Genomic DNA, 22129 nt, shown 5'->3' with positions numbered 1-22129 from the left:
TTTTTTTTAATGGGCACCTATAGTCCTAGCTACTCAGGAGGCTGAGGTGGGAGGATGACTTGAGCCCAGGAGTTTCAGGCTGCAGTGAGCTATGATCACCACTGCACTCCATCCTGGGTGACAGAGGGAGACCCTGTCTCTAAAAATAAAAACGAATTAACAGCCAAAAAAAAAACCCTAATTGGCTTCCTCTTGCTCCTAAGATTCTGAAATACTTCCTGGAGCTGACAAGTCTCTACGGACTGGCCCTGACAATTCCTTCCCTCATCAGCCTCATCTTGCTCCACTGCCGCTCCCTCTTTTGGGTTCCAGTCACACCATTCCTGAACTTGCCAAGTGCCTTCTCACAACAGGAAGCTTTCCTAGACTGGAATGTTCTTCACTGCCCCCAGATCCCCTTGCTAGTTCGTTCATACATACCCTTCAAAGCTCAGCTTCCCTGAACCCCCAAATTAGATCAATAGGACTTTGTACATCCCCTTCTTGGCACTTACAAAGACTATGCGGCTTCTCTGCCAAAAAAGAAAGCTCTGTGAGGGCAGGGACAGTGGCTGACTTTGTCCTGTGTCCTCAGTACCTCGCACAATGACTTGGTTTATTGAATAAACAAATGAATGATTGAAGTATTAGATAGGTTTAGGTTTGAATCCTGGCTGTACTCCTAATGATCTAGGTTATCTTGGGGTAGGTAGTTAATGCACTATCAAGTACACTGTATACACCCAACCAATGAGAGATGTTTTGTTAGTAATCATGAACTAATACTTACTTTCCTGGTGTGGGCTCATGTTCACCTTTAAAGGATTTTGAATTCACTCTCTGAGAACAGATCCGTTTGAGTTTTAAAAAAGCTGAAAAATGTTAGCTATGATTAAATTCAGAGTATCAAAAATGAGCCCCAAATGGTGCATATGTATCATTCCTTGAACTTTTTGTATGAATGAAATATTTCATAAAATTTTAATAAATCAGAAAACTGGGAAACAGACAACAAAGAACTTTTGCTGGGCGGGGTGGCTCATGCCTGTAATCTCAGTGCTTTGGGAGGCTGAGGTGGGAGGATTATTTGAGGCCAGGATTTTGCTACCAGTCTTCCCTGTCTCTACCAAAAAAAAAAAATTCATAAACCCCTTCCATACTAACTATAAATTTTTTGTTAAGTTAGCTAGGTATGGTGGCATGTGCCTACAGTTTTGTAGCCACTTAAGAGGCTAAGGCAGGAGGCTCGCTACAGCCCAGAAGTTCAAGGAAGCATTGAGCTATGATCACATCACTGCCCTCCAGCCTGGGTGACAGAGCTAGACCCTGCCCTAAAAAATAAAATTAAAAAAAAAAAAAACTTTCTATAAAGTATTCTGAACTTAGGAAAAGAAATTCAATTTTAAAAGGAGTTTTAGGCCAGGCGCGGTGGCTCATGTTTTTAATCCCAGCACTTTGGGAGGCCGAGGCAGGCAGATCACTTGAGGTCAGGAGTTCAAGACCAGCCTGGTCAACATGGTGAAACCCTGTCTCTACTAAAAATACAAAAATTAACCGGGTATGGTGGTGGGTGCCTGTAATCCCAGCTACTTGGGAGACTGAGGCATGAGAGTCACTTGAACCCGGGAGGTAGAGGTTGCAGTGAGCCAAGATAGTGCCACTGCACTGCAGCCTGGGTGACAGAGCAAGACTCTGTCTCAAAAAAAAAAAAAAAAAAAAAAAAAAGAGTTTTATTATCAGATAGAAACCAGGAGTTTAGGTTCTTTGGGTACTTGCTGTGTGACCTGTGCATGACGTCTGACTTCTCTGGGTTTAACTACCACATCTGATAAATGGAGGAATAATATCTTCCAAGAGGTTGGACCAAATGGATTTCTGAAATCCTCTTCAATTTTAGGAGTTAATATTCTAGGAGTAGAAACTAATGATTATGTTGCAAAGACAATTCCAGAAAATAGAGACTAAACAGAGAAGGAAAATGTGGAAAAGTCATCATGGAAGACAAGAAGACAGAGAAAGAAAAAGAGATGAGTCAGTGGCCAACAAATCTGCCTCCTCTGCCACCAAGGCTCCCTTCTCCCCTTCCCTTTCCCTCTTCTTCTTCTCTTCTGTCTTCCCCTCGTTCTCCCTCCAGGTCTCCTGTCTTATTCATTGATGTCAAGTAGCCAGGCTTCACTCACCCTCAGGAGGGTCCCGTTGGACAAGGGACGCTGGGAGAGATTGTCCCTCAGACATGCAAGGCAGGGCAGAAGCCAGAAACCCAGATTTAGTCATGCTGACCACCTAGACTTGGAGACTTGGGGCATGATGAAGAGGCACTAACCAGCTCAATCTTGATGCTTTGGTAGTCTCCAAATGTAATTTTGGATTTTACTGGAAACTCAGAATTAGAAAGCACCACAGTGTCACCTGGTCCAGTTCTAGTGCAGTGTACAGATCTACAGCATCCAGACAAAGTCCATTGCCTCCCAGTCCAAAGATGAGCTCACAACCTCCTACTACAGCCCACTCCATTTTCTGTCAGCTCCAATTGCTGTAAGGGTCTTTTAACCTGGAGAAGCTGCCTCCCTATGACCTCTACCCCCTTAGTTAGCTAATGGAGTTCAAGATCAAATTGTGGATGAATCCGTTGCAGCCCTTGTTCATATACTGGCATGACACAGGCTGTAGACCTCAAGACTAAGAAGACAGTGAAGAAATCTGAGCTATGGCTTCTCCAGTGTTAGTGACTGTCACTTCAAAAGAATACATGCAGTTGGAGGATGTGGCAGCCGGAGGTGGGGAGGGGAGACACAGCTGAGGTCAGTCAGGTAAATGACATTCTTAAGGCTTGGGCACTGGCCATCATGAAAGATAAGAAACATTCTCCCTGGTGCCCTCTCCCAGAGAAGGAGAGGAAGAGCTCTGAAGGTATGAGGGCAAGGATGTGGCGCCTGTCAGAGAACCAGGTATAGCTGTCATTCAGGGGTAAAACTAGGAGTACTTCCTTCCCTCCTTCCTGTTCCCTGGGCACAGTTTGCCCTGCTTTTAGAACTTACCCCATTTTGCTTTGAGCTTTCCTTATTTGGGTATGAGTTCCTTCCTTTCAAGAGCTTGGGAAGAGGCAGCCATGTCATTCATCTTTTTAAATATGTGTTTGTGGGATTGTAATTTTCTTTCAGACAGCAAATTTTTGCATTGGAAGTTAGCAATGTGATGCCTATGGAGTGTAAAAATAGTCTATTTCTCTACATGCTGACTCTTAGTAGGGATATATGTAAAGCATTAGCCACCTCTGAATAGTAACAATAATAGTGGTGATTATCCAATAAGTCATTTATTTGTTCAGCAAACTTAGGGGTTGCTACCAACTTGCACTGGTAGAGTCCTTAATAACTTTCAAAGTCCTTGATCACTGTGATTTCATATTTTCTAGCCCCAGCTCAGCCTCTTGCCATCCAGGTGTAGGGCTGGATTTGGAAGTGTCAGGTGAGTACACAAGACCTGGGCAGCAGAATGGAGAGGCCAGGGCTTCCAAGATGAAAGCAGTGGCCAGTGTCATGTGAATGTCCCATACCTGGGACATTAGGTTGTTGACATGGATGGGGTCATGCAGGAGATGTACTTACAGGGTGAAGAGTTTTTGCTTTCATGTAAAGAATGGGGCTGGACAAAGGCACCTCTTTTGCTATGATTTGAGTAATTCTCTCCTGGAGTGTTGTATCTATAATGAAATTCTGGAAAGAAAAGATTAAAAATGCAGTTCATTGCCTGGGAACAGTGGCTGTCCCCACTCGCCTTTCTGAGGCCCCAGGTGAGTATTACCTTTAGGTGGTTCCTTTCTGCAGGCTCTTCGGGAGGTAGGAATCTTAGTGCCACAGTCCTGACATTTGTTACCCTGCATTTCAGTGCCAGAATCAGAACAGAAGCTGTGTCCTGTATCAGAATCTGAAAAAGCCCAAGTTGCATGAATGAAGGGTAAGTGTCTTAATTATAGTCATAAAATACGGTGTGGAGAGCAGAGCTATAACCATGCAGGGTATGTATTTGGCACCAAAGTACTTAACGTCCCGGCTGTGTCACCAAGGGAAGTTGCCAGCCTGGGGTAACATTTGGGATTCCCGTCTAACAACTGAGAAATGTTTTGATAATTAACATTTCTTGTATGAAAATCTCAAGAGGTAGCATACATATTTAGGCTTAGTAAAGGTCTGCTGAATGAATGGATCTGCGATTTGGCCCACTGAACTATCAGACAACCTTGTATTTGTATTTGTTCTTCCATAGTTGGCCTGATACGTCCACATTCTTTCTCTCAGACCCTGCTGTGGCCAAGAGCTTGTATTTTGTCATCCAGGCAACTGGAAAGATAGGTTTCTTCTATGTGACATTCATAAGCCTATAAGGGAACCTGAATCATGACTTTGCTCTCTTAGCCTCAGAGAAGCTAGTAGCAGACAGCACATGCATCTGGTGCAGGTCTAGAACCTGTCTGGCAGGCTGTGGACAGAGCAGCACTCCAGGTAAGGCCAGAGTATGAAAGCCTGGGGCCAGGCGGGTGAGCATGTCAGGCCTGGATGTCCAAGCAACATCTTGCTGCAGGACAGATGCTGCAGTGACAAAGCCTCTTCCAATGCTTCTCGCCTTACTGAACTCATGGTTAGACTCATTTTTAACATTATCTTTCAAAGTATGTTAAAGTGAAGTCATCCCTGGCTGACATCTTGACTTTTAACATATTATACAATATATAATAACTTCATTGTATAAGAACAAATCCATTTCATATTAGCAAATGGAATGAGTTTGAAGGCCCAGGGTTGAAGCCTGGCTCTGCTACTTATTAGCTATGATGGTTGAAAATATGTTCACAAATTCTTTAACATGCTGTTTTTAATTTTTTTTGAACCAAGGTTTCATTCTGTTGCTCCCAGGCTGAAGTGCAGTGGCTCAATCACAAGCCTCCACCTTCTGTGTTTTTTGGTTGTGTTTTTGTGTTTAAATATTGGGTCCCTATATTGTCCAGCCTGGTCTTGAACTCCTGGGCTCAAGCAATCCTGGTTCAGCCTCCCAAAGTGCTGGGATTACAGATACAAGCCACCACACCCAACTGACACTCTCTTTAAAAGGTAGAGCCTAATTCCTCTCCCCTTGAGTGTAGGCTGGGTTTAGTGACCCACTTCTAACAAATAGAATAAAGTGGTAGTGATGGCATATAACTTCCAAAACCAGGCCATGAAAGACACTGAAGCTTCCATCTCAGTATATCTCTCTTGGATCACTTGCTCTGGGGGAAGCTGCCTGCCGTGTCGTAACGACACTCAAGCAGCCTATCGGAGAGGCCCACATGTCCTGCCAATGCTCATGTGAGTGAACCATCTTGGAAGCAGATCTTCCAGCCTCAGGCAAGCCCCCAGATGATGGCATCCTTGGCTGACATCTTGACTAAACCTCATGAGAGACCCTGAGCCTGAACCACCCAGCTAAAGTGCTCCCAAATTCCTGACCCACAGAAACTCTAAGATGATAAATGTTTGTTGTTTTGAGCCTTAAGTTCTGGGATACTTGGTAACACAGCAATAGATAACTAATACACTCACACTCACTCTTTGGTCCTGCCAAGTCACTTAACTTCTCTGAGCCTCTAGTTCCTTATCTATAAGCATTCCTGCTTTACAGGGATATTGTGAGAGTTATGTGATATACACTGGCAACAGTTTTCAAACTTTTGATTCCAGAACCCTTTTACACTCTTAAAACTGAGGACCCCAAACAGCCTTTGTTTCTGTGGTTTTAATCTACCATAAACTGATAATATATACCATTTTATATATCTGAGGTGAAAATCCCCACTCATTGGAGAACAGCTATCATTCAACATTCAGTCCACTGCAGATGGATTGGTAGAGAAGTATTAATTTATAGATTACTAGTCATTTTTTGCTTGTGCAGAATCATTTAGATTTCCTAAAACTAAATGAGCAGTTCCAAGGTGCTTTTTTTTAGAATTTTAAACTGAGACGTTTAAAAGACAATTTTATTTATTATAGCATTTAAAAAGTAATAAATCCATTTCATATTAACAAAATAGCATGTTTTTAATGAAAATAACTATTTCCAAAAAATTTAGTGAGAAGAGTGGCATCAGTTTATGTTTTGGCAAATATCTTGAATATCTGGCTTAATAAAAGGCAACTGGATTCCACAGCTGCATCTCCATCAGTTGCCTGCAATACTAGAGTTGCACAGCTATATAGCTGGTCAAGGAAGGACCCGGTGGCCCCCGAAAGGGTTTCAGGAAACCCAGGGGACCCCCCAGTTACAGCTGGAAAACCCCTTCTTCATTATACCATCCGGCATAATACATCTTCATTCAATGAACCCTATTATTATTATTATTATTATTTTTTTTTTTTTTGAGACGCAGTCTGGCTCTGTCGCCCAGGCTGGAGTGCAGTGGCGTGATCTCGGCTCACTGCAAGCTCCGCCTCCCGAGTTTACACCATTCTCCTGCCTCAGCCTCCTGAGTAGCTGGGACTACAGGTACCCGCCACCACGCCCGGCTAGTTTTTTTGTATTTTTCAGTAGAGACGGGGTTTCACCGTGTTAGCCAGGATGGTCTCGATCTCCTGACCTCGTGATCTGCCTGTCTCAGACTCCCAAAGTGCTGGGATTACCGGCTTGAGCCACCGCGCCCGGCCCAGGGAACCCTATTATTATTTGTAAATGTGTTTTCTACAGAGAAGCCAGTGCAGAACGAAGTGTGACTGAACAGAAGGCAGAGCTGGAGGCACGGCTCTGGGCCACAGGCAGTGCGGATGTAAGAAAGCCTGGGCAGCTCTCCAGTGCAACTTCCTGATGCATAAGCTGGGGAGACAAGATGGGTAGGTAGGTTAGGCTTGGAGGTGATTTTTAAGCTGAGAAGCTGCCTAAGCAGAGGCCTCCAGCCCCACCTCTTCTCCCAGGGCAGTTCTGCTAAATGTTTCTCTCCTTCAACTATCTTTGCAGAAAGGATCTTATAACTAAAAACCATTGAATTGCATGCACTGGGACACCTCCCAGCTCCAACTTTCTTTGCTTCTGTGAAATGTATATATCCAAGACAGCAGCAACTCTCACGTAGCCTGTAACCTTACCAGGTACAGTTATGGGTCATGTGGGAAGCATGAGGATGGACAGACTGAAAGACATCTTGTGATTGAGTCCATGGAGTCCTTCATTTTCAGCTAGAAACAGGTGTTCATGCTTCACTCTACTTAACCACATCTTATTGAAAGTGATTCTTTTTTTCTTTTTTCTTTCTTTTTTTTTGAAATAGGTTCTACTCTGTCACACAGGCTAGAGTGCAGTGGCATGATCATGGTTCACTGCAGCCTCGACCAGGGCTCAAGCAATCTTCCCACCTTAGCCTCCCAAGTAGCTGGGACTACAGGCGCGAGCCACCACACCCGGCTAATTTTTGTATTTTTTTTTTACCGATGGAATTTCACCATGTTGGCCAGGCTGGTCTTGAACTCCTGAGCTCAAGTGATCCACCCACCTCAGCCTCCCAAAGTGCTGGAATTACAGGCGTGAGCCCCCATGCCTAGCCTAATAATTCTTTACATTTTGCACATAAATAAATACATCATGCAACATCCTAGCATAGGGAAATGCTCTTGGAGTGGCAGATGGCAAGCTGGTGCCCACCGTGAGAAGACCCCATGGGGAGGGACGCTGAAGACTGAGCACCCAGCCCAAGCCCATCAACTTACTGGGAGTGGAATCTGAATGTGGTGCCTTTTCATGGACAGTTGAAAATCTTCCACAGTGGATCCTTCTGTGGCCCTTTTTCTCCACTTTTGGCTTCCTAAAAAAGGGCATGAGATCCTGTAAACTTTCAGTGCATTTCCAATAAAGATAGGGAAAGTTTTGGTAAAGCTGAAACATTAAATTTTGTTATATCAGAGCCTGAAACAGTGCAGGAGGGGCTTGTCATCCTCCACACAGAGCTCTCATCTGCCTGCCTGTTTGAGAGCTTTTCTACAAAACATTGCACCCCAGCACAATTTGGCCTGATAAGAAAATGTACACAAGACATGAAAAATAAATGTTTTGTTCTGCAGAGGTTAATATCTAATCATCATATACACATTTACAAAACACATTTGAAGTGTGGAATTATAAAGTTTGGAGTTTTCCTCATGCATCAAAATCCATTCCAGGCTGGATGTGGTGGCTCATGCCTGTAATCCCAGCACTTTGGGAGGCCAAGGAGGGCGGATGGCTTGAGACTAGGAGTTCAAGACCAGCCAGGGCAACATAGCAAAACCTCATCTCAAAAACAAACAAACAAACAAACAGTTCCTACCAGGGGAAGAAACTATGCTATACGTCAGTAAAGGGTCACGTAGCTTTGGCCCTGGAAGTACAAGCTGATTATATCCAACAACTCCAGCAAAGTGAGCTTTGTCAGGTGTCTGTGGGACTAAAGGCTGTGGGAGCATGTGGAGGTGATTTTAGTTGCACATGGTCACCAGGTGGCATCAGAAAGAAGCAACTGCAATGGACATTCTTCAGGAGCCTTCCTGTGGCCCACCTGCAGCTTCCTCCCTCCTCCTCAGAAATCCCAACTCCTCCAAAGGAATTCGAATTAATAACAGTTCTGAACAAAGCTCTTGCTCAGCTCCTGGGATACAGTAATAGCCCCCACGGAAAGTTGTTCATTCTTAGTGTGGAAGGCACCGTGCCCAAGACATCCTGGCATGAATGAGGCAGATTGCCCAGGGCTGGGGTTTGAGCCCAAGGCATTGCTGGGCAAACACACGCTCGCCGTGCTGTGCCCTGGCCTGCTGTTGGAGGAGAAGGGACGGGACTGTGGATTCGTGGGGCTGGGGCTGAGAAGCCAGGCCCTTTCCCTCCTCTTGGAAAAACATGCTGTCCTCCTGAGTCACATATTTTCTCACACCTCATTTTCTGTCTCCACCCTCCTCCTCTGGGGCATTTGAACATCTGCTCTCCAAAGTGGGAAACTTGGATCTCACTCAAGTGTGTGCAGTCCAACACAGGGCTTTTTCTGCTTTTAAACTCCTTTGTGCACTCAAATCTTCTGGCCAAACTTAATTCCACTGGAGAAGACAGCTTTTCAACAAGACAAAGCAGCTAAAGTGAACCCTTAAATCCAAAGTTTTGCATCAGAAATAACATAAAGGGATAAGCATATTTTACATTTTATACATATATAATTTATCCACTTACATATAAACAATTTACAAATATCCTGAAAATAATATGTACATCAGCAAGCTTCCTAAAGGACAAGCCCCACCAGAGAGAGATTTAATCTTCTAACAGAGTATATAGCCCTCCCTTCAGTCAGTAATTCCTCAGGGATTATGTAGGTTACCAAGATTTTAATTCATAAGTCATGTGTATCTCCTCATCACTCCCCAGGAGTGGATTCACTGTGAGATTTGATTGTACACTTGGTTATCCTTCCAGCTTGGCTATCATAAAAAAGTATGACTTAGTCTGGAACATTGGTTCCTGTCTTGGTACTTAATGTACTTCTGTAGGGTATGCACTAGGAATTTAGAAGAGAGAAATTTAGTACCTTGAATGCTTAATAAAAATGTTTTTTAAATGTCAAAATACTTTCATTATACTTAGTAAAATCTTTAAAAATCCAAAATTAGACTTTAATTCAATAAATAAAAATAGTAGGCCTGGGATGACTCAGTGAGTAAGCTTCATGAGTGCCCCTTGGATTAAAGGGGAGCTCAAAGCTGATGACTGACATGGTGGTTTAATGACCCACACATGATGACACATGACCATTTTTAGCACAAGCTTCATGCAGTTTCTTTTTTCAGGGGTGGACATTCATTAGAACACTTAAGACAGGTGCCCATTCCCACAACGGAATGCTTTCTAACAGGAAGCCTCAGTCTTTCAGGCCCGGTCATCTGCTTCTATTAGAGTTCATTACGTACATATAATAGTGGTTGCTTAACACCTGCTGCCTCCCTGACTCTCGACCTTCCAAAGGTCAATGAGCCAAGCTTTGGCTAGAGTCCACAGTGAGCTTAGAGGTAACATCTCTCGCTACCTGAAAGAAGCTTCAGATAAATGATACTGAATCGACACAGATTAATAGTTGCACCAATGGGTGTTTCAAAAACAAAGAATTTCTCCTGAGGATTTGACATGATTTACAGCTTGTTAGCTCTGGAAGATTTAGTGCTTAGGAATGGGAAGAAGTCAGCCCTGAGAAGAGGGATGAGGCTTGTTCCTGGGACTGGGGGGCTTAGATGAAACCCAACAGAGAAGACTTTTGCTTATCATAAGGAGAGAGTAGGGATGGTGGGACCTGTTTGTTATACAGGATAAGATTCCCCCACGTGGGCAATGTTCAAAAGCCTACAGGACCACCCTCCGTGGGCTGTAACCATGATTCTTAACCAACGGGGCTTACCCGAATCACCTGGGGAGATTTAAAAGCACTATTCCTACCAGAGCCCCACCGCTGGCGATGCTGAGATAGTAGGTTGGGTGGAGACATGTGCATGATTGTAAAATCTCTCATGGTGATTTTGATGTTCTCCCCAGTTGAGGACCACTGCTACCGGATCTGTAGGGTAAGAGGGAGGCTGGGCTCTGTGCCCAGGCCTGAGATCTGTGACTCTGTAACTCAGCCACCGGCCTCAGTTAGTTGCCGCCCACCCTCGCTGGAGTTACTATGCCAGGACTGACTCCAACCCACCCTGGGAATGTAGCCGCAAGAAGCCCTCACCATTCAAGGAGCCTGCGACAGAAGGCACAGCTCGGACTGGGTGCCGTCGTCTCTGCACAATCCTGCCTTCCTGGAGTGCACCTGGGGTCCTCCTGCGTCACAAAGCACACGGATGGAGATGTTAGAGAGGATGTGACTCACGCCGCGCACAGGCCAGCAAGCAGCTAAGGTCCGACTGAACTTGCCACATCAGGCAGAGAGAGAGACTCGCCAAACCTCTCCTCCAGATGGGGAAACGGAGGCGCAGGGGGACAGGAGGAAAAGAAGAAAGAGCCCATCCTTAGTTCTGATGTCTCACTCAGTTGGGGCTGCATCTCTCACGTCCTGGACTGAAGAATGGAAGTTTCCACCCTGGCTTGCTTCTTTCCTCCTCTAAACAGATTTTAAAATCTGGTATACAGATGTCAGAATACTTTCCCCTTTTTATGTTTCCCTTAGTTTCAAATTACTCCAAGCTTCACCAGAGAATGAACAGATTTAGGAACATAATTTTTAGGTCTATTAATCTGACCACTGGCTAGTAGAGTTCTAAAAGCCTTTCCAAAGAAATAGATTCAGCTATGAATTAAAACAAGGTTTAGGGACTGTCTGGGGGCCTAAATGCTTGCTTGTATGTCCCTTTCTAACACAAAACAATTACTCCACTGACCTGTGAGGGCTGATACCACCCACTGTGTTTTTGACTATGGTCTTACCCTTTATGTAAGTAAAAAATAAATGTACTTTTCCCATCATTATAAACAATGGCAGAAGTATCATTGTACACATAGCTTTTTCCACATCTTGGATTACTGCCTGAGGAAATGTCTGGGCCAAAGGTTGCGAACATGTTTGTGTGATGACCCATATTGCCAAATGGCTTTCCACAAAAGTTGTACAGATTTCACAGCCACCAACAATGTGGTCGGCTCAGTTTGACCACACCTTCCTCTGCATCAGGAATTACCACTTGAAAATGTTTCTGCTAATTGAATGAGGCGGGGGGGGGGGGGGGGGCTCACTTTTTGTGTTAATTTGCATTTCCTCCTTGACGAAAGGAAGTAAGTCTGTTACTAGATGTTGATTTATTGGTTGTATTTCCTACTTGTGACTTTTTTTTTTTTTCCCTGAGACGGAGTCTCACTCTGTTGCCCAGGCTGGAGTGCAGTGGCCCAATCTCGGCCCACTGCAACCTCCGCCTCCCGGGTTCAAGTGATTCTCCTGGCTCAGCCTCCTGAGTAGCTGGGATTATAGGTGCCCACCACTATCCCCAGCTACTTTTTTTTTTTTTTTTTTTTTAGTAGAGACAGAGTTTCACCATGTTAGCCAGGCTGGTCTCAAGCTCCTGACCTCATGATTCGCCCTCCTCGGCCTCTCAAAGTACTGGGATTATAGGCGTGAACCACTGCGCCCGGACTTACTTGTGACTTTAGCTCATGTCCTTTGTCCATTAATTTTCTTGGAGGGTTTCAGTGTTTTCCTGTTACCATTTGTTAGTTGTTCATGATGTGCCACATGCTTCTTTTATAGTCTCTTTAATACTTCCAGCCATCCTGGCACATTGTCTCCATTTAATGGTGAGTAATATGAGGCTCAGAGGATTTAAGCAACTTGGCAAGGTCGCATCATGAGTAAGTAGGAGAGCTGGGATTTGAACTTTTACCTATCTGACTGGTATGTTGTGTTTTTTGTTTTTTGTTTTTTTTTTTTTTGAGATGGAGTTTCTCTGTGTTGCCCAGGCTGGAGTGCAGTGGCGCAATCTTGGCTCACTGCAACCTCCGCCTCCCTCCCAGTTTCAAGCGATTCTCCCACCTCAGCCTCCCTTCCAAGTAGCTGGGACCAGAGGCACACACCACCACACCCAGCTAATCTTTGTATGTCTTAGTAGAGACAGGGTTTCACCATGTTGGTCAGGCTGGTTTCGAACTCCTGACCTCAAGTGATCCACCCGCCTTGGCCTACCAAAGTGCTGGGATTATAGGTGTGAGCCACTACGTCCGGCCAGTATACTTGTGTTCTTAACCACAGTTCTGTTCCTTGGGGAATTTGTCACAGCATTTGATATAATGAAGTTCTCAGCAATGAACATTATTTGCTCTTAATATTTTCTCAGTTGTCCATCTACATTTTTTTAATTGACTATGGTTTCAGTTTTGTAAACAATTTAAAATATCAGTATTGTCAAGGAGGAGGTGCGAGTGGCCAAGAAACATGAAAATAGGTTGAATTTCAAAAATAGCCAGTTTAAAATAATGAGATATCAGTTTTCACTTATGCATTTAGCAAAAGTTGGAAAAAGAAAAAAATGTCTGGGGTAGGCTCAAACTGGAGACACCAACATTCCCACGCACGCCCTCAGCCTATAAAACCCCCACGGCCTTCCTAAAGGCCAGATTATCAGAATTTTCAGCATGTACCATTTGAACCATTAACTGCAATCCTAGGGTTTTATTCTAAAGAAATGATCAACTACAAAAGTTTGCATGTCAAATGATGTTACCTGAAGCAATGTTTATGATATCAAAGAACTGGAAAAAATGAAACGTCCATCAATGAGAGATTGTCTAAATGTGTCAGAGTACATTAATATAATGAAATATAGTGCAGTCATCAAAAATGAAGTGATAGGTTTATTCTAAGTGATGTGGAGAGCTGCTCAAAATATAACATTAAATGAAAAGCATAAAACTATATATATATATATATATATATATATAGTAAAATCCTATTTTGGCCAAAATGTATATATAGGAGAAAAAAAGACTGGAAGGAAATACACTAAAATATTAGCAATGGGTCAGGCACAGTGGCTCACACCTGTAATCCCAGCAATTTGGGAGGCTGAGGTGGGTGTATTACTTGAGGTCGGGAGTTCTAGACCAGTGTGGGCAACATGGTGAAACCCCCTCTCTACTAAAAATACAAAAATTAGCTAGGCGTGGTGGCACATGCCTGTAATCCCAGCTACTCAGGAGGCTGAGGCAGGAGAATCACTTGAACCCAGGAGGTGGAGGTTGCAGTGAGCCAGGATCGCACCATTGCATTCCAGCCTGGGCAACAGAGCGAGACTGTCTCAAAAAAAAAAAAAAAATTAGCATTGATTTTCTTCTCAGTGGAAGTTTCTTCTTTACACTTTTCTTTATTTTCTCATTTCTTTTGTAATAAGCATGTATCAGTTTTATAATTTTTTAAAAAGGGTTTTTTCATCCATTTTTCCCGTGTGTTTGGTTTTTTTTTTTTATTTTATCACTGCTAAGCTTACAGGGTTACTCCTGCACTTGACATTTAAGGCAGATTTACATTAGCAGAATGCAGGGAGGTGCCCCTCTTCCTGAGTTGGAGACCTGGGCTTTAATATCGCCTATCATTTACCCTGAACAAATCTCACCTTTCTAAGTTACTCTTCCTCAACAAAAAGACTCTGCAAACTGTAAAGCTCTGAGCCAACAGAATTATTATATCATTGTTTACTGCTTATTATAATATTGCTATCATTTAAGACCCCAGGGTTGTTAATCCCAGCATTTCCAATTCATTCAAAATGAAATAATCTCTAGACCCTCGGAACTTCAAGTGTGGTCCCCAGACCAGAACCAGCAGCTTTGGCATCACCTGGGGCTTGTTAGCAATGCAGAATTGCAGGCTCACCCCAAACTTACTGAATCAGAGCCTGCATTTTAACAAGATCTGCAGCTGATTCGTAGGCTTAGCGAAGTTGGAGACGCTCCGGTCTAGGTACGCCTGCCAAGTTTCTCAGGAGTGCCGAAAGTCAGAAACTGTCAGCAGTACCAGCCATCACCAGCACTGACACCAAGGATGCCATTAGGAAGAGGCAGATGATCTTGGTTATGCCAATTTCACAGTCACATTCGGCAACACTGGTTTTAGTTAAAGAACCAACAATGAGAAGAGCCCAGCCAGGCCGTGGCTGCAGGACATTACCCCAGAGTTAGAAGACAGCCTCATGGCCACTTGGTCTGGCTGGTTCTGGACAGTTGCATCTCCATAATGACCATTTAGGTAACTAATTTAAAAAGAAAAAAAAAGCAGTTTGAATTTTAGAATCAGTTCTTGAGCTACCCGGGAGCTCCACTATTTGGAATCATTTGGCTTTATTCTGGCAGAGTCATTGGGAATTTAATTTAGCACCCCTGGGATGGTGGGAGCGAGCAACCTAAGGCAAAGAGTGCTGTGGGCCTCGTGTGGCCATCTGACCTTCACCTCTCCCCCTGTCCCCCAGCCCCAGCCGTCCCATCCCTCAGATCTCTGCCCAGAGGGTTGCAGAGGCTGGCCAGGCCCTGCTGGTGGGGCAGGTGAGGAGCCAGGCTCCCAGGCTTTGTAACTCGTGGTCCAAGACTGCTTTTCCTGTGGGAGCCCCGTGGGCCCCTCTGGAGGCTGTATGAGGAAAGGGCCTCTTGCTGTGTCCTGTGTCTGCTGGGGCTGCAGGGCGAGAACTCACATCTGCGGGGTCAGCTCACAGAGCTCCTCCTTGGGGGCCTCCTGCGGCCCTCCTTGGGGTGTCCCTGTCGCCTCACTCCCACCTGAGCCTCGAGGCCCAGGAGGGTGGCCAGGGTGCTCCTCGGGAACCTGGAGAGCCACACAAAAGGACTTGAATTAGAGCCACAGTCCCACGGGAGGTAACTCAAAATCAGTTCAGCATCCCTACAGTGCCCGTAAGACACCATAACATCCTGCCTGGCGTCCCCACCCGTCTCCCCCAGCTCCTTACCTAGCTGCCTTCTCATCCTCCAAGACTCAGTCCAAATCTCACCTTCTCTGAAAAACCTTCTCCCTTAGTAATTCAAACCTTCTGCATTTAGTTACTTTTGGTCATATCCCATTACTTAATAGTCATGATAGCATGACTATTACATGACTATTACATGACTATTACAGGAGTAATGTGCTTACTGTGAGCCAGGCCCTATTTTCAGCACATTACTTATATTACCTCATTTAAACATTGTAACAGCCCCGTGAAGCAAGTATTATTATCCCCATTTTACAGAAGAGAGAACTGAGGCACAGAGAGGTTGCATAACTTTCCTAAGATCACAAAGCTAATAAGTGACAGAGCCAGTATGTGAACCCAGGCAGTCTGGCTTCAGAGTCATGCAGAATGTATTATTATTTTCTGCACCATGCTTTTAACATTTAATAATTATATGTTAATTTAATTTTTTTTTTTTTGAAATGGAGTCTTGCCCTGTCACCCAGACCAGAGTGCAATGGCGCAATCTTGGCTCACTGCAATCTCCACCTCCCAGGTTCAAGTGATTCTCCTGCCTCAGCCTCCCAAGTAGCTGGGATTATAGGTGTGCACCACCACACCTGGCTAATTTTTTGTATCTTTAGTGGAGACGGTGTTTCACCATGTTGGCCAGGCTGGTCTCAAACTCCTGACCTCATGATCCGCCTGCCTCAGCCTCCCAAAGTGCTGGGATCACAGACGTGAGCCACCGCACTCAGCTTATTTGTTAAGTATGTGTCTCTCTCACAGAAATGTAAGCATCTTGAGGGCAGGTGATTCGTCTGTTGTTCATGTTGTATCCCCAGTACCTAGAAAAGGGCTAGCATATAGCAATACATACTGCTGAGTGAATGAAGGATGCCAGCAGTAGACTCTTTCCAGGGCCACTTACCACAAAGTTATTTAGAGAGTTCTCATCATTTCACAACAGTATCTGTAAACTTGGGACCAAGTAAAGAAGAGCAGATCCAGACCCAGAGAGCCGCCAGGTAGAGGGCAGGGCCAACCCTGAGGTGGCCTCACAAAGACTTGCGACTCCTGCAGGTCCAAGACTAGCAGGGCAGCCGCTGTGAGCCTGGAGACTGCTTGGGTGCCTTGAGATGGGCTGTTACATCCGCAGTGGCTCGGGGCTTCCTCTATGAAGCATCGACTCTCCTGGGCTTTCAGCTGGACATTCAGGATTCAAGATGAGGGCAGAGTCACAGAGACAAACGAGACCCAGTGCTGCGGGGACACAGAGGCTGGGGCCAAGAATTCCTCCAGGTGCAGGGGATCGGGGGGCTTGGGGGTGAGGAGGGTGGCTGACTAGGAGTGCATAAATGACCTGACAGTAGAGCTGGGACTTGAATGAGTGAGATTTTGCCAGGCAGGTAAGTGCTTTGAGGAGGCAAACACTTCTTCGGAAGGGCTAACGTTGACATAATCTTGGTCACTTTGTCCTTTGCTCTGACAAAATCCTCATTCAAGTTGGAATATCAGCCCCAGGCTGTGGCTTCAAATACTGTATGAAACTAAAGAGTCAATTTAAGGTATTTATTTAAATGATTCCATTTCTGAGAATTTTAATTTTAGTCTGAATGTTCTGATAGTTGAGGCTACAAAGGCAAAAAGTGTAGAAAGACAGTGGTGGTTGATTTGAATTCTGAATCTTGCATATGTAGAAATCCAAAAGAATTTAACTTGAGAAAAGGAAAATGCAGAAGTGGATTCATGGGAAATAATTATTTCACTGAGTGTGCTATTCTTTATTTTCAGGTGGCTCATGCCTGTAATCCCAGCACTTTGGGAGGCCAAGCAGGTGGATCACTTGAGGTCAGGAGTTTGAGACCAGCCTGGCCAACATGGTGAAACCCCTTCTCTACCAAAAATATAAAAAATTAGCCAGGCGGTGGTGGCATGGGCCTGTAATCCCAGCTACTTGGAAGGCTGAGGCAGGAGAATCACTTGAGTCTGGGAGGCAGAGGTTGCAGTGAGCTGAGATTGTGCCACCACACTCCTGCCTGGGTGAGTACAAAACTATGAAGAAAAAAAAATTATTTCTTCCAGACATGATCTATAAAAACTTTCTTATTCATCTGGAAGGAATAGCTCTTCAGTGGTTTAATGGGTTTAAACAGCATTGTTACATCCTAAACTATAAAGATGTTTCAAAAATTAACACTTGAAATGCTTCTAATCTTTAAAAGCTGGTTCCATTTAAAATAATATAATTCATGGGACTTTGGAAAGTTAAGTTTTCATGAGATATTAAAATGAAATTCAGTGAATCCATGAATTAGGAGTCTATAAATGCATAAATACCATTTTTCCTGGCACAAAATTAGGCTGTACATTGCTGTATTACCTCATTTGAGAGTGAAGAGGAGGTGGAGGCCAAGTCATCCAGGGTAACTGGAGAACTCACAGGAAGAGAAGGAGCTGAAGTATATTTGCTTTCATCCATTTTATCTTTAACATCTTCAAGTAGCATCTCCAACTTGAAGATTTCACCTTCCACTTTTCTAAGTAAACATAAACACACAGGCATCTTCTGGGCTATGTAGTTGGCATTCTAATTAATAACGACGGTTCTTGAATACAGCACTGATTTATATTATTAATGTGGCCTGTCTTCTGGCACAAAGGATAATGGGAGCCCTCATGACTGTTCATAGTTTCTCTGACAGCCTGGGCTCTGATCTTCACCTGCTCTCCATTAGCTGCGTATCCGTGTACAAATCACTTAGCATTTCTGGGCCTCCAATGTCTCACTTATAACCTGAGATAACAATACTGTACCTTACTTATCCGGATTTGATGATTTTGAGGTCCCTTACAAGGGATTCTAAGAACTGTGATTCTATGGAAATTTACGTGAATTTAAAAAGAGGAAGAATATTAGATATCTGAATAATTTAATTAACAAGTTCTAACCCATATGAATATATGTATGTGTATATAAATATATATTTTACCCAACAAAGAGAATCCATTTTCTTCAAATCTGTTACATTTATAAAAATTTACCTTGTAACAGTCCACAAAGAAAAATTTCAAGAAAATCCAAAATATTAAAAATTATACTACCTACATTCTCTTATCACTAGACATTAACAACGAAAACATAGCCCCCCAAGAAAACCCTATTTAACTAGAAATTTTAATACCTAAATAGCTTTGGATTAAATAGGAAACAAAAATGAATATTAGGCATAACTTACAAGTCAATGACAAATGAGAGAATAACATAGGAAATCATATGTAATGCAGTTAAAGCAGTACTCTGAGGAAAACTTCTAGTCTTAAATGCATTATTGGAACAAAATCAACAATCAATAAACTATTTAAATCAGGAAGATAGAAAAGGGAATATAAAATAAACCACAGAACAGGATTCATAAAATTACTAGAAATAAATGACACTTAAAATAATTTGATCAATAAAATAAAACATGTTTTTTTCCAAAATATCTATAAAACAAACCACTGGATGTCTGAAAAACAAATAACATTAAGAATGAGAAAGGAAAAATGGGAAACATTTTAAATCAAAAGGCACTGGAAAATTCATATCAACACCATTTAAAATTTAGGTGAATTGGGCAAGTTTCTAGGATAATATAAATTATTAAAATTCATTTTAAAAAGGTAGAAAATACGAAAAGACTAATAACCAGAGAAAAATGGAAATTGTCAAAAATCTACTCCACAAAAGGCATGAAGAATAGGATAATGGGTGAGTTCTACCAAGCCTTTTAAAAAAAATTTCAATGTCTCTAGTATGTTAATTTTTATATATTACATAGTTTAAAAGGTAATTTATTACAGTTTGAAAGTATATATTTCAACATATATTTTTACAGGAGAAATTTAAATCAGGTATATGCAGGCCCCTGAAGCATTTGTATAGAACCTCAGAGTTCACTAAACATAAATTCTATCAAAACTTTCAAGCAACAGATGAGTCCTATGTTATTAGACTCTTCCAGAACATGAAAATAAAAGGGAAAATTGCCCAACTCATTCTGTGGTTCAACATTAGAATATTTATTAATATATTCCACTACATTGATAGATTAAAGGATAAAAACTAGATTTCTAAATCCTATTCGATTAAACATTTTATTAAATTAAATAACAGCAAAAGCCCTAGTTCTAGAAAGCTAGCAATAGAAGAAAACTTCCTTGATGAAGCTTATTTACTTGAATCATACCTGGGAGAATTCTCATTATTAGTAGTAACATTGACGAGAATGCTGTCTTTTATGGCTCACGCCAGTAATCCTAACACTTTGGGAGGCCAAGGCGTGGGAGGATCACTTGAGCCTGGGAGGTCAAGACTAGCCTGGACAACATAGGGAGACCCTGTCTCTACAAAAAAAATTTTTTATTAGCTGGGCATGGTGGCATGCACCTGTAGTCCCTGCCACTCAGGAGGCTGAGGTGAGAGGATCCCGGAGTCCAGGAGTCTGAGGTTGCAATGAGCTATGATTGTGCCACTGCATTCCAGCCTGGACAAGAGTGAGACTTGGTCTGAAAAAAAAAATGCTGTCTGTCACTGGCATTAATTATTCACTATTGTTCTGGAAAACCTAGCAAATGAAATAAAGAAAAAGAAATGAGACATATAAGAGTTGGAGAGAAAAGAAAGTACAATACAAATATTCTAGAGTAAAAAGCTTCTTAATATTTTCAGATGCTACGGATTGTCATACTTAAAAATGAACACAATCAACTAAAAATCAACAAAACACTAAGAAGAGAATTGCATAAGGTAGCCCAGTACAAGCTGAATATACAATATAGAAATATTTCCTATAATATCAATTAGAGAAAACATCTGTCAACTATACTCAGAAAAACTATAAAATGTCTAGTAATAAACTTAACAAAAAATATGTAAAACCTACATGAAGAAAGCATGCCCCTGGACGAGAATACTCACTGCAAAGATTTCAGTTCTTCCCAACCTAACCTTTAAATTCAATACCATCCTAAGCAAAATCCTCATGAAATTTCATTAAGAAACTTGGTGAACTGATTATAAAGTTTATTAGTAAGAGGAGTGTATAAGAATAGCTAACAGAAAATTTTTTTAAAAAAGAAGGCATAAATATACACTAACCTATAATAATTTAAAACTGTGTGGATAATGTAGAAATAGAAACATAGATCCATGGGATGGAATAGAAACAGCTCTGTATACACGTGGAGGTTTTGTATCTGATATAAGGAGCTTTCTCAAACAGTGGGGAAAGCCTGCCCTAACCAATAAGTGGTGGGACAAAGATCTAAGCATGAAAAAAACAAAGTAATAATTGAATAAAATATAGGAAAATATGTTGTGATCTTGCAGGCAGAAGAGAATGAAACAGGGGACAAGGAGAGACTGAAAGTTTAAAAGAAATGAGCCTGGGGAACGGTGGCTCATGCCTGTAATCCCAGCACTTTGGGAGGCCGAGGCGGGCGGATCACTTGAGGTTAGGAGTTCAAGACCAGCCTGGCCAACCCGGTGAAACCCCGTCTCTACTAAAACTACAAAAAAAATAGTCAGGCATGGTGGCATGCACCTTTAATCCCAGCTACTCTGGAGGCTAAGGCAGGAGAATCACTTGAACCTGGAAGGTAGAGGTTGCAGTGAACCAAGATCATGCCACTGCACTCCAACCTGGGCAACAGAGCAAGACTCCATCTCTAATAATAATAACAATAAAAGAAATGAAATGATGGAGCAACGCCTCAAGGTAGTAGAAAGGGATGGGTTCAAGGATCATGGCTAGAGAGGCTGGAGAGCAAATTAAAGAAGGGAGAGGAGGTGAAAACATGGGGATTTGGAGATGGAAGAGACATTTTTGAGGGAAGTTGTGATCTTTTCTATAAAGCGGAAGATAAGATTTCATGCTGAGACTCTCAGGGAGAAGTGGCTGATGAAGGTAGAACCCCATTTCTTGAATTCTTGGCTTCTGGTGTTAGTATGTGAAAGAGTCAAATTACTATTGGACTACATTCTGATAAGCAAGATGCATGAAATCCAAGCAAATATTTTTGCATATTACCTTGTAAAGGTAATAATGAGAAGGCTTTAATGAGAGCACAGCAGGTGATGTAAACGAAGGACTAGTCAATGAATTTGCAGAATTCTTGCCCCTCCAGAAAGCCCTCTGCATTAGCCTTTGGATTCAACACTTAGAAGGTTCTTGACATATCAGGAACCCAAGGGTTGTATAGGATTCTGTCCCTTGTCACATTATGCCTATTTGAGAACAAGAGGACCATTCTGGAGCTGATGAGTCTTTGCCTGTCCTGAGGTGGCTTTAGCTGAGATTTGGGAAAGGCTGGGTCCCTCCCTTGCCTGTGCTGAAAGCTTCTGCCATATATGGAATGTAATTGCAGTTGAAGTTCTTTTTATTTATACTCGTGCCAGGCACAGTGTGGTTGTAACTAGGATATAAATAAGACATTGAATAACTTTGGTCTTAATGTGCACAGAAGTTTGTCTTTAAAATGACTGCCCAAACAGGAGATTCTTTGGAAAATAAATATCCTTACTCTATTAATTTTAAATAGCTGAAGCATGCAGCGTTCTTTCTTCCCCTACCCCCCAAAAAAGCCTTTGGGAAAAAATCAATATTAAAACCTCATCCTTACGTCTAATTACTCAGTATTGAAATAAAGGTAGACAGAGATTCCAT

General features: G+C 42.6%; 1 protein-coding gene and 1 long non-coding RNA gene across 5 annotated transcripts in view; one reads left to right on the top strand and one right to left on the bottom strand.

Annotated features, from left to right (window-relative positions):
• Positions 1 to 22129, bottom strand: part of AKNAD1 (AKNA domain containing 1) — a 38638-nt gene that overhangs the window by 5592 nt on the left and 10917 nt on the right. The window contains exons 6-13 of one of the 2 annotated variants that reach the window (XM_005542502.5): positions 17803 to 17959; positions 15168 to 15295; positions 14651 to 14732; positions 10730 to 10821; positions 7713 to 7807; positions 3784 to 3906; positions 3588 to 3695; positions 770 to 851 (exon numbers count right to left, since the gene is read on the bottom strand). In XM_005542502.5, the coding sequence (XP_005542559.3) occupies positions 770 to 851; positions 3588 to 3695; positions 3784 to 3906; positions 7713 to 7807; positions 10730 to 10821; positions 14651 to 14732; positions 15168 to 15295; positions 17803 to 17959 (867 nt within the window). The remainder of the gene's footprint in view (positions 1 to 769; positions 852 to 3587; positions 3696 to 3783; positions 3907 to 7712; positions 7808 to 10729; positions 10822 to 14650; positions 14733 to 15167; positions 15296 to 17802; positions 17960 to 22129) is intronic. The other variant, XM_065533045.1, reaches the window with a different exon arrangement.
• LOC141407559 (uncharacterized) overlaps positions 1 to 22129 on the top strand; it is a 36754-nt gene that overhangs the window by 8268 nt on the left and 6357 nt on the right. The window contains exons 2-4 of one of the 3 annotated variants that reach the window (XR_012417063.1): positions 3395 to 3447; positions 3868 to 3936; positions 17214 to 17462. This is a non-coding gene — a long non-coding RNA (uncharacterized lncRNA). Of the gene's footprint in view, positions 1 to 3394; positions 3448 to 3633; positions 3773 to 3867; positions 3937 to 10545; positions 11474 to 17213; positions 17463 to 22129 lie in introns of those variants that run through there. The other 2 variants (XR_012417071.1, XR_012417075.1) reach the window with 2 other exon arrangements.

Source organism: Macaca fascicularis, chromosome 1 (assembly GCF_037993035.2).
Source record: "Macaca fascicularis isolate 582-1 chromosome 1, T2T-MFA8v1.1".
NCBI lineage: Eukaryota > Metazoa > Chordata > Mammalia > Primates > Cercopithecidae > Macaca > Macaca fascicularis.
This window is presented reverse-complemented; position numbering and strand designations above follow the sequence as displayed.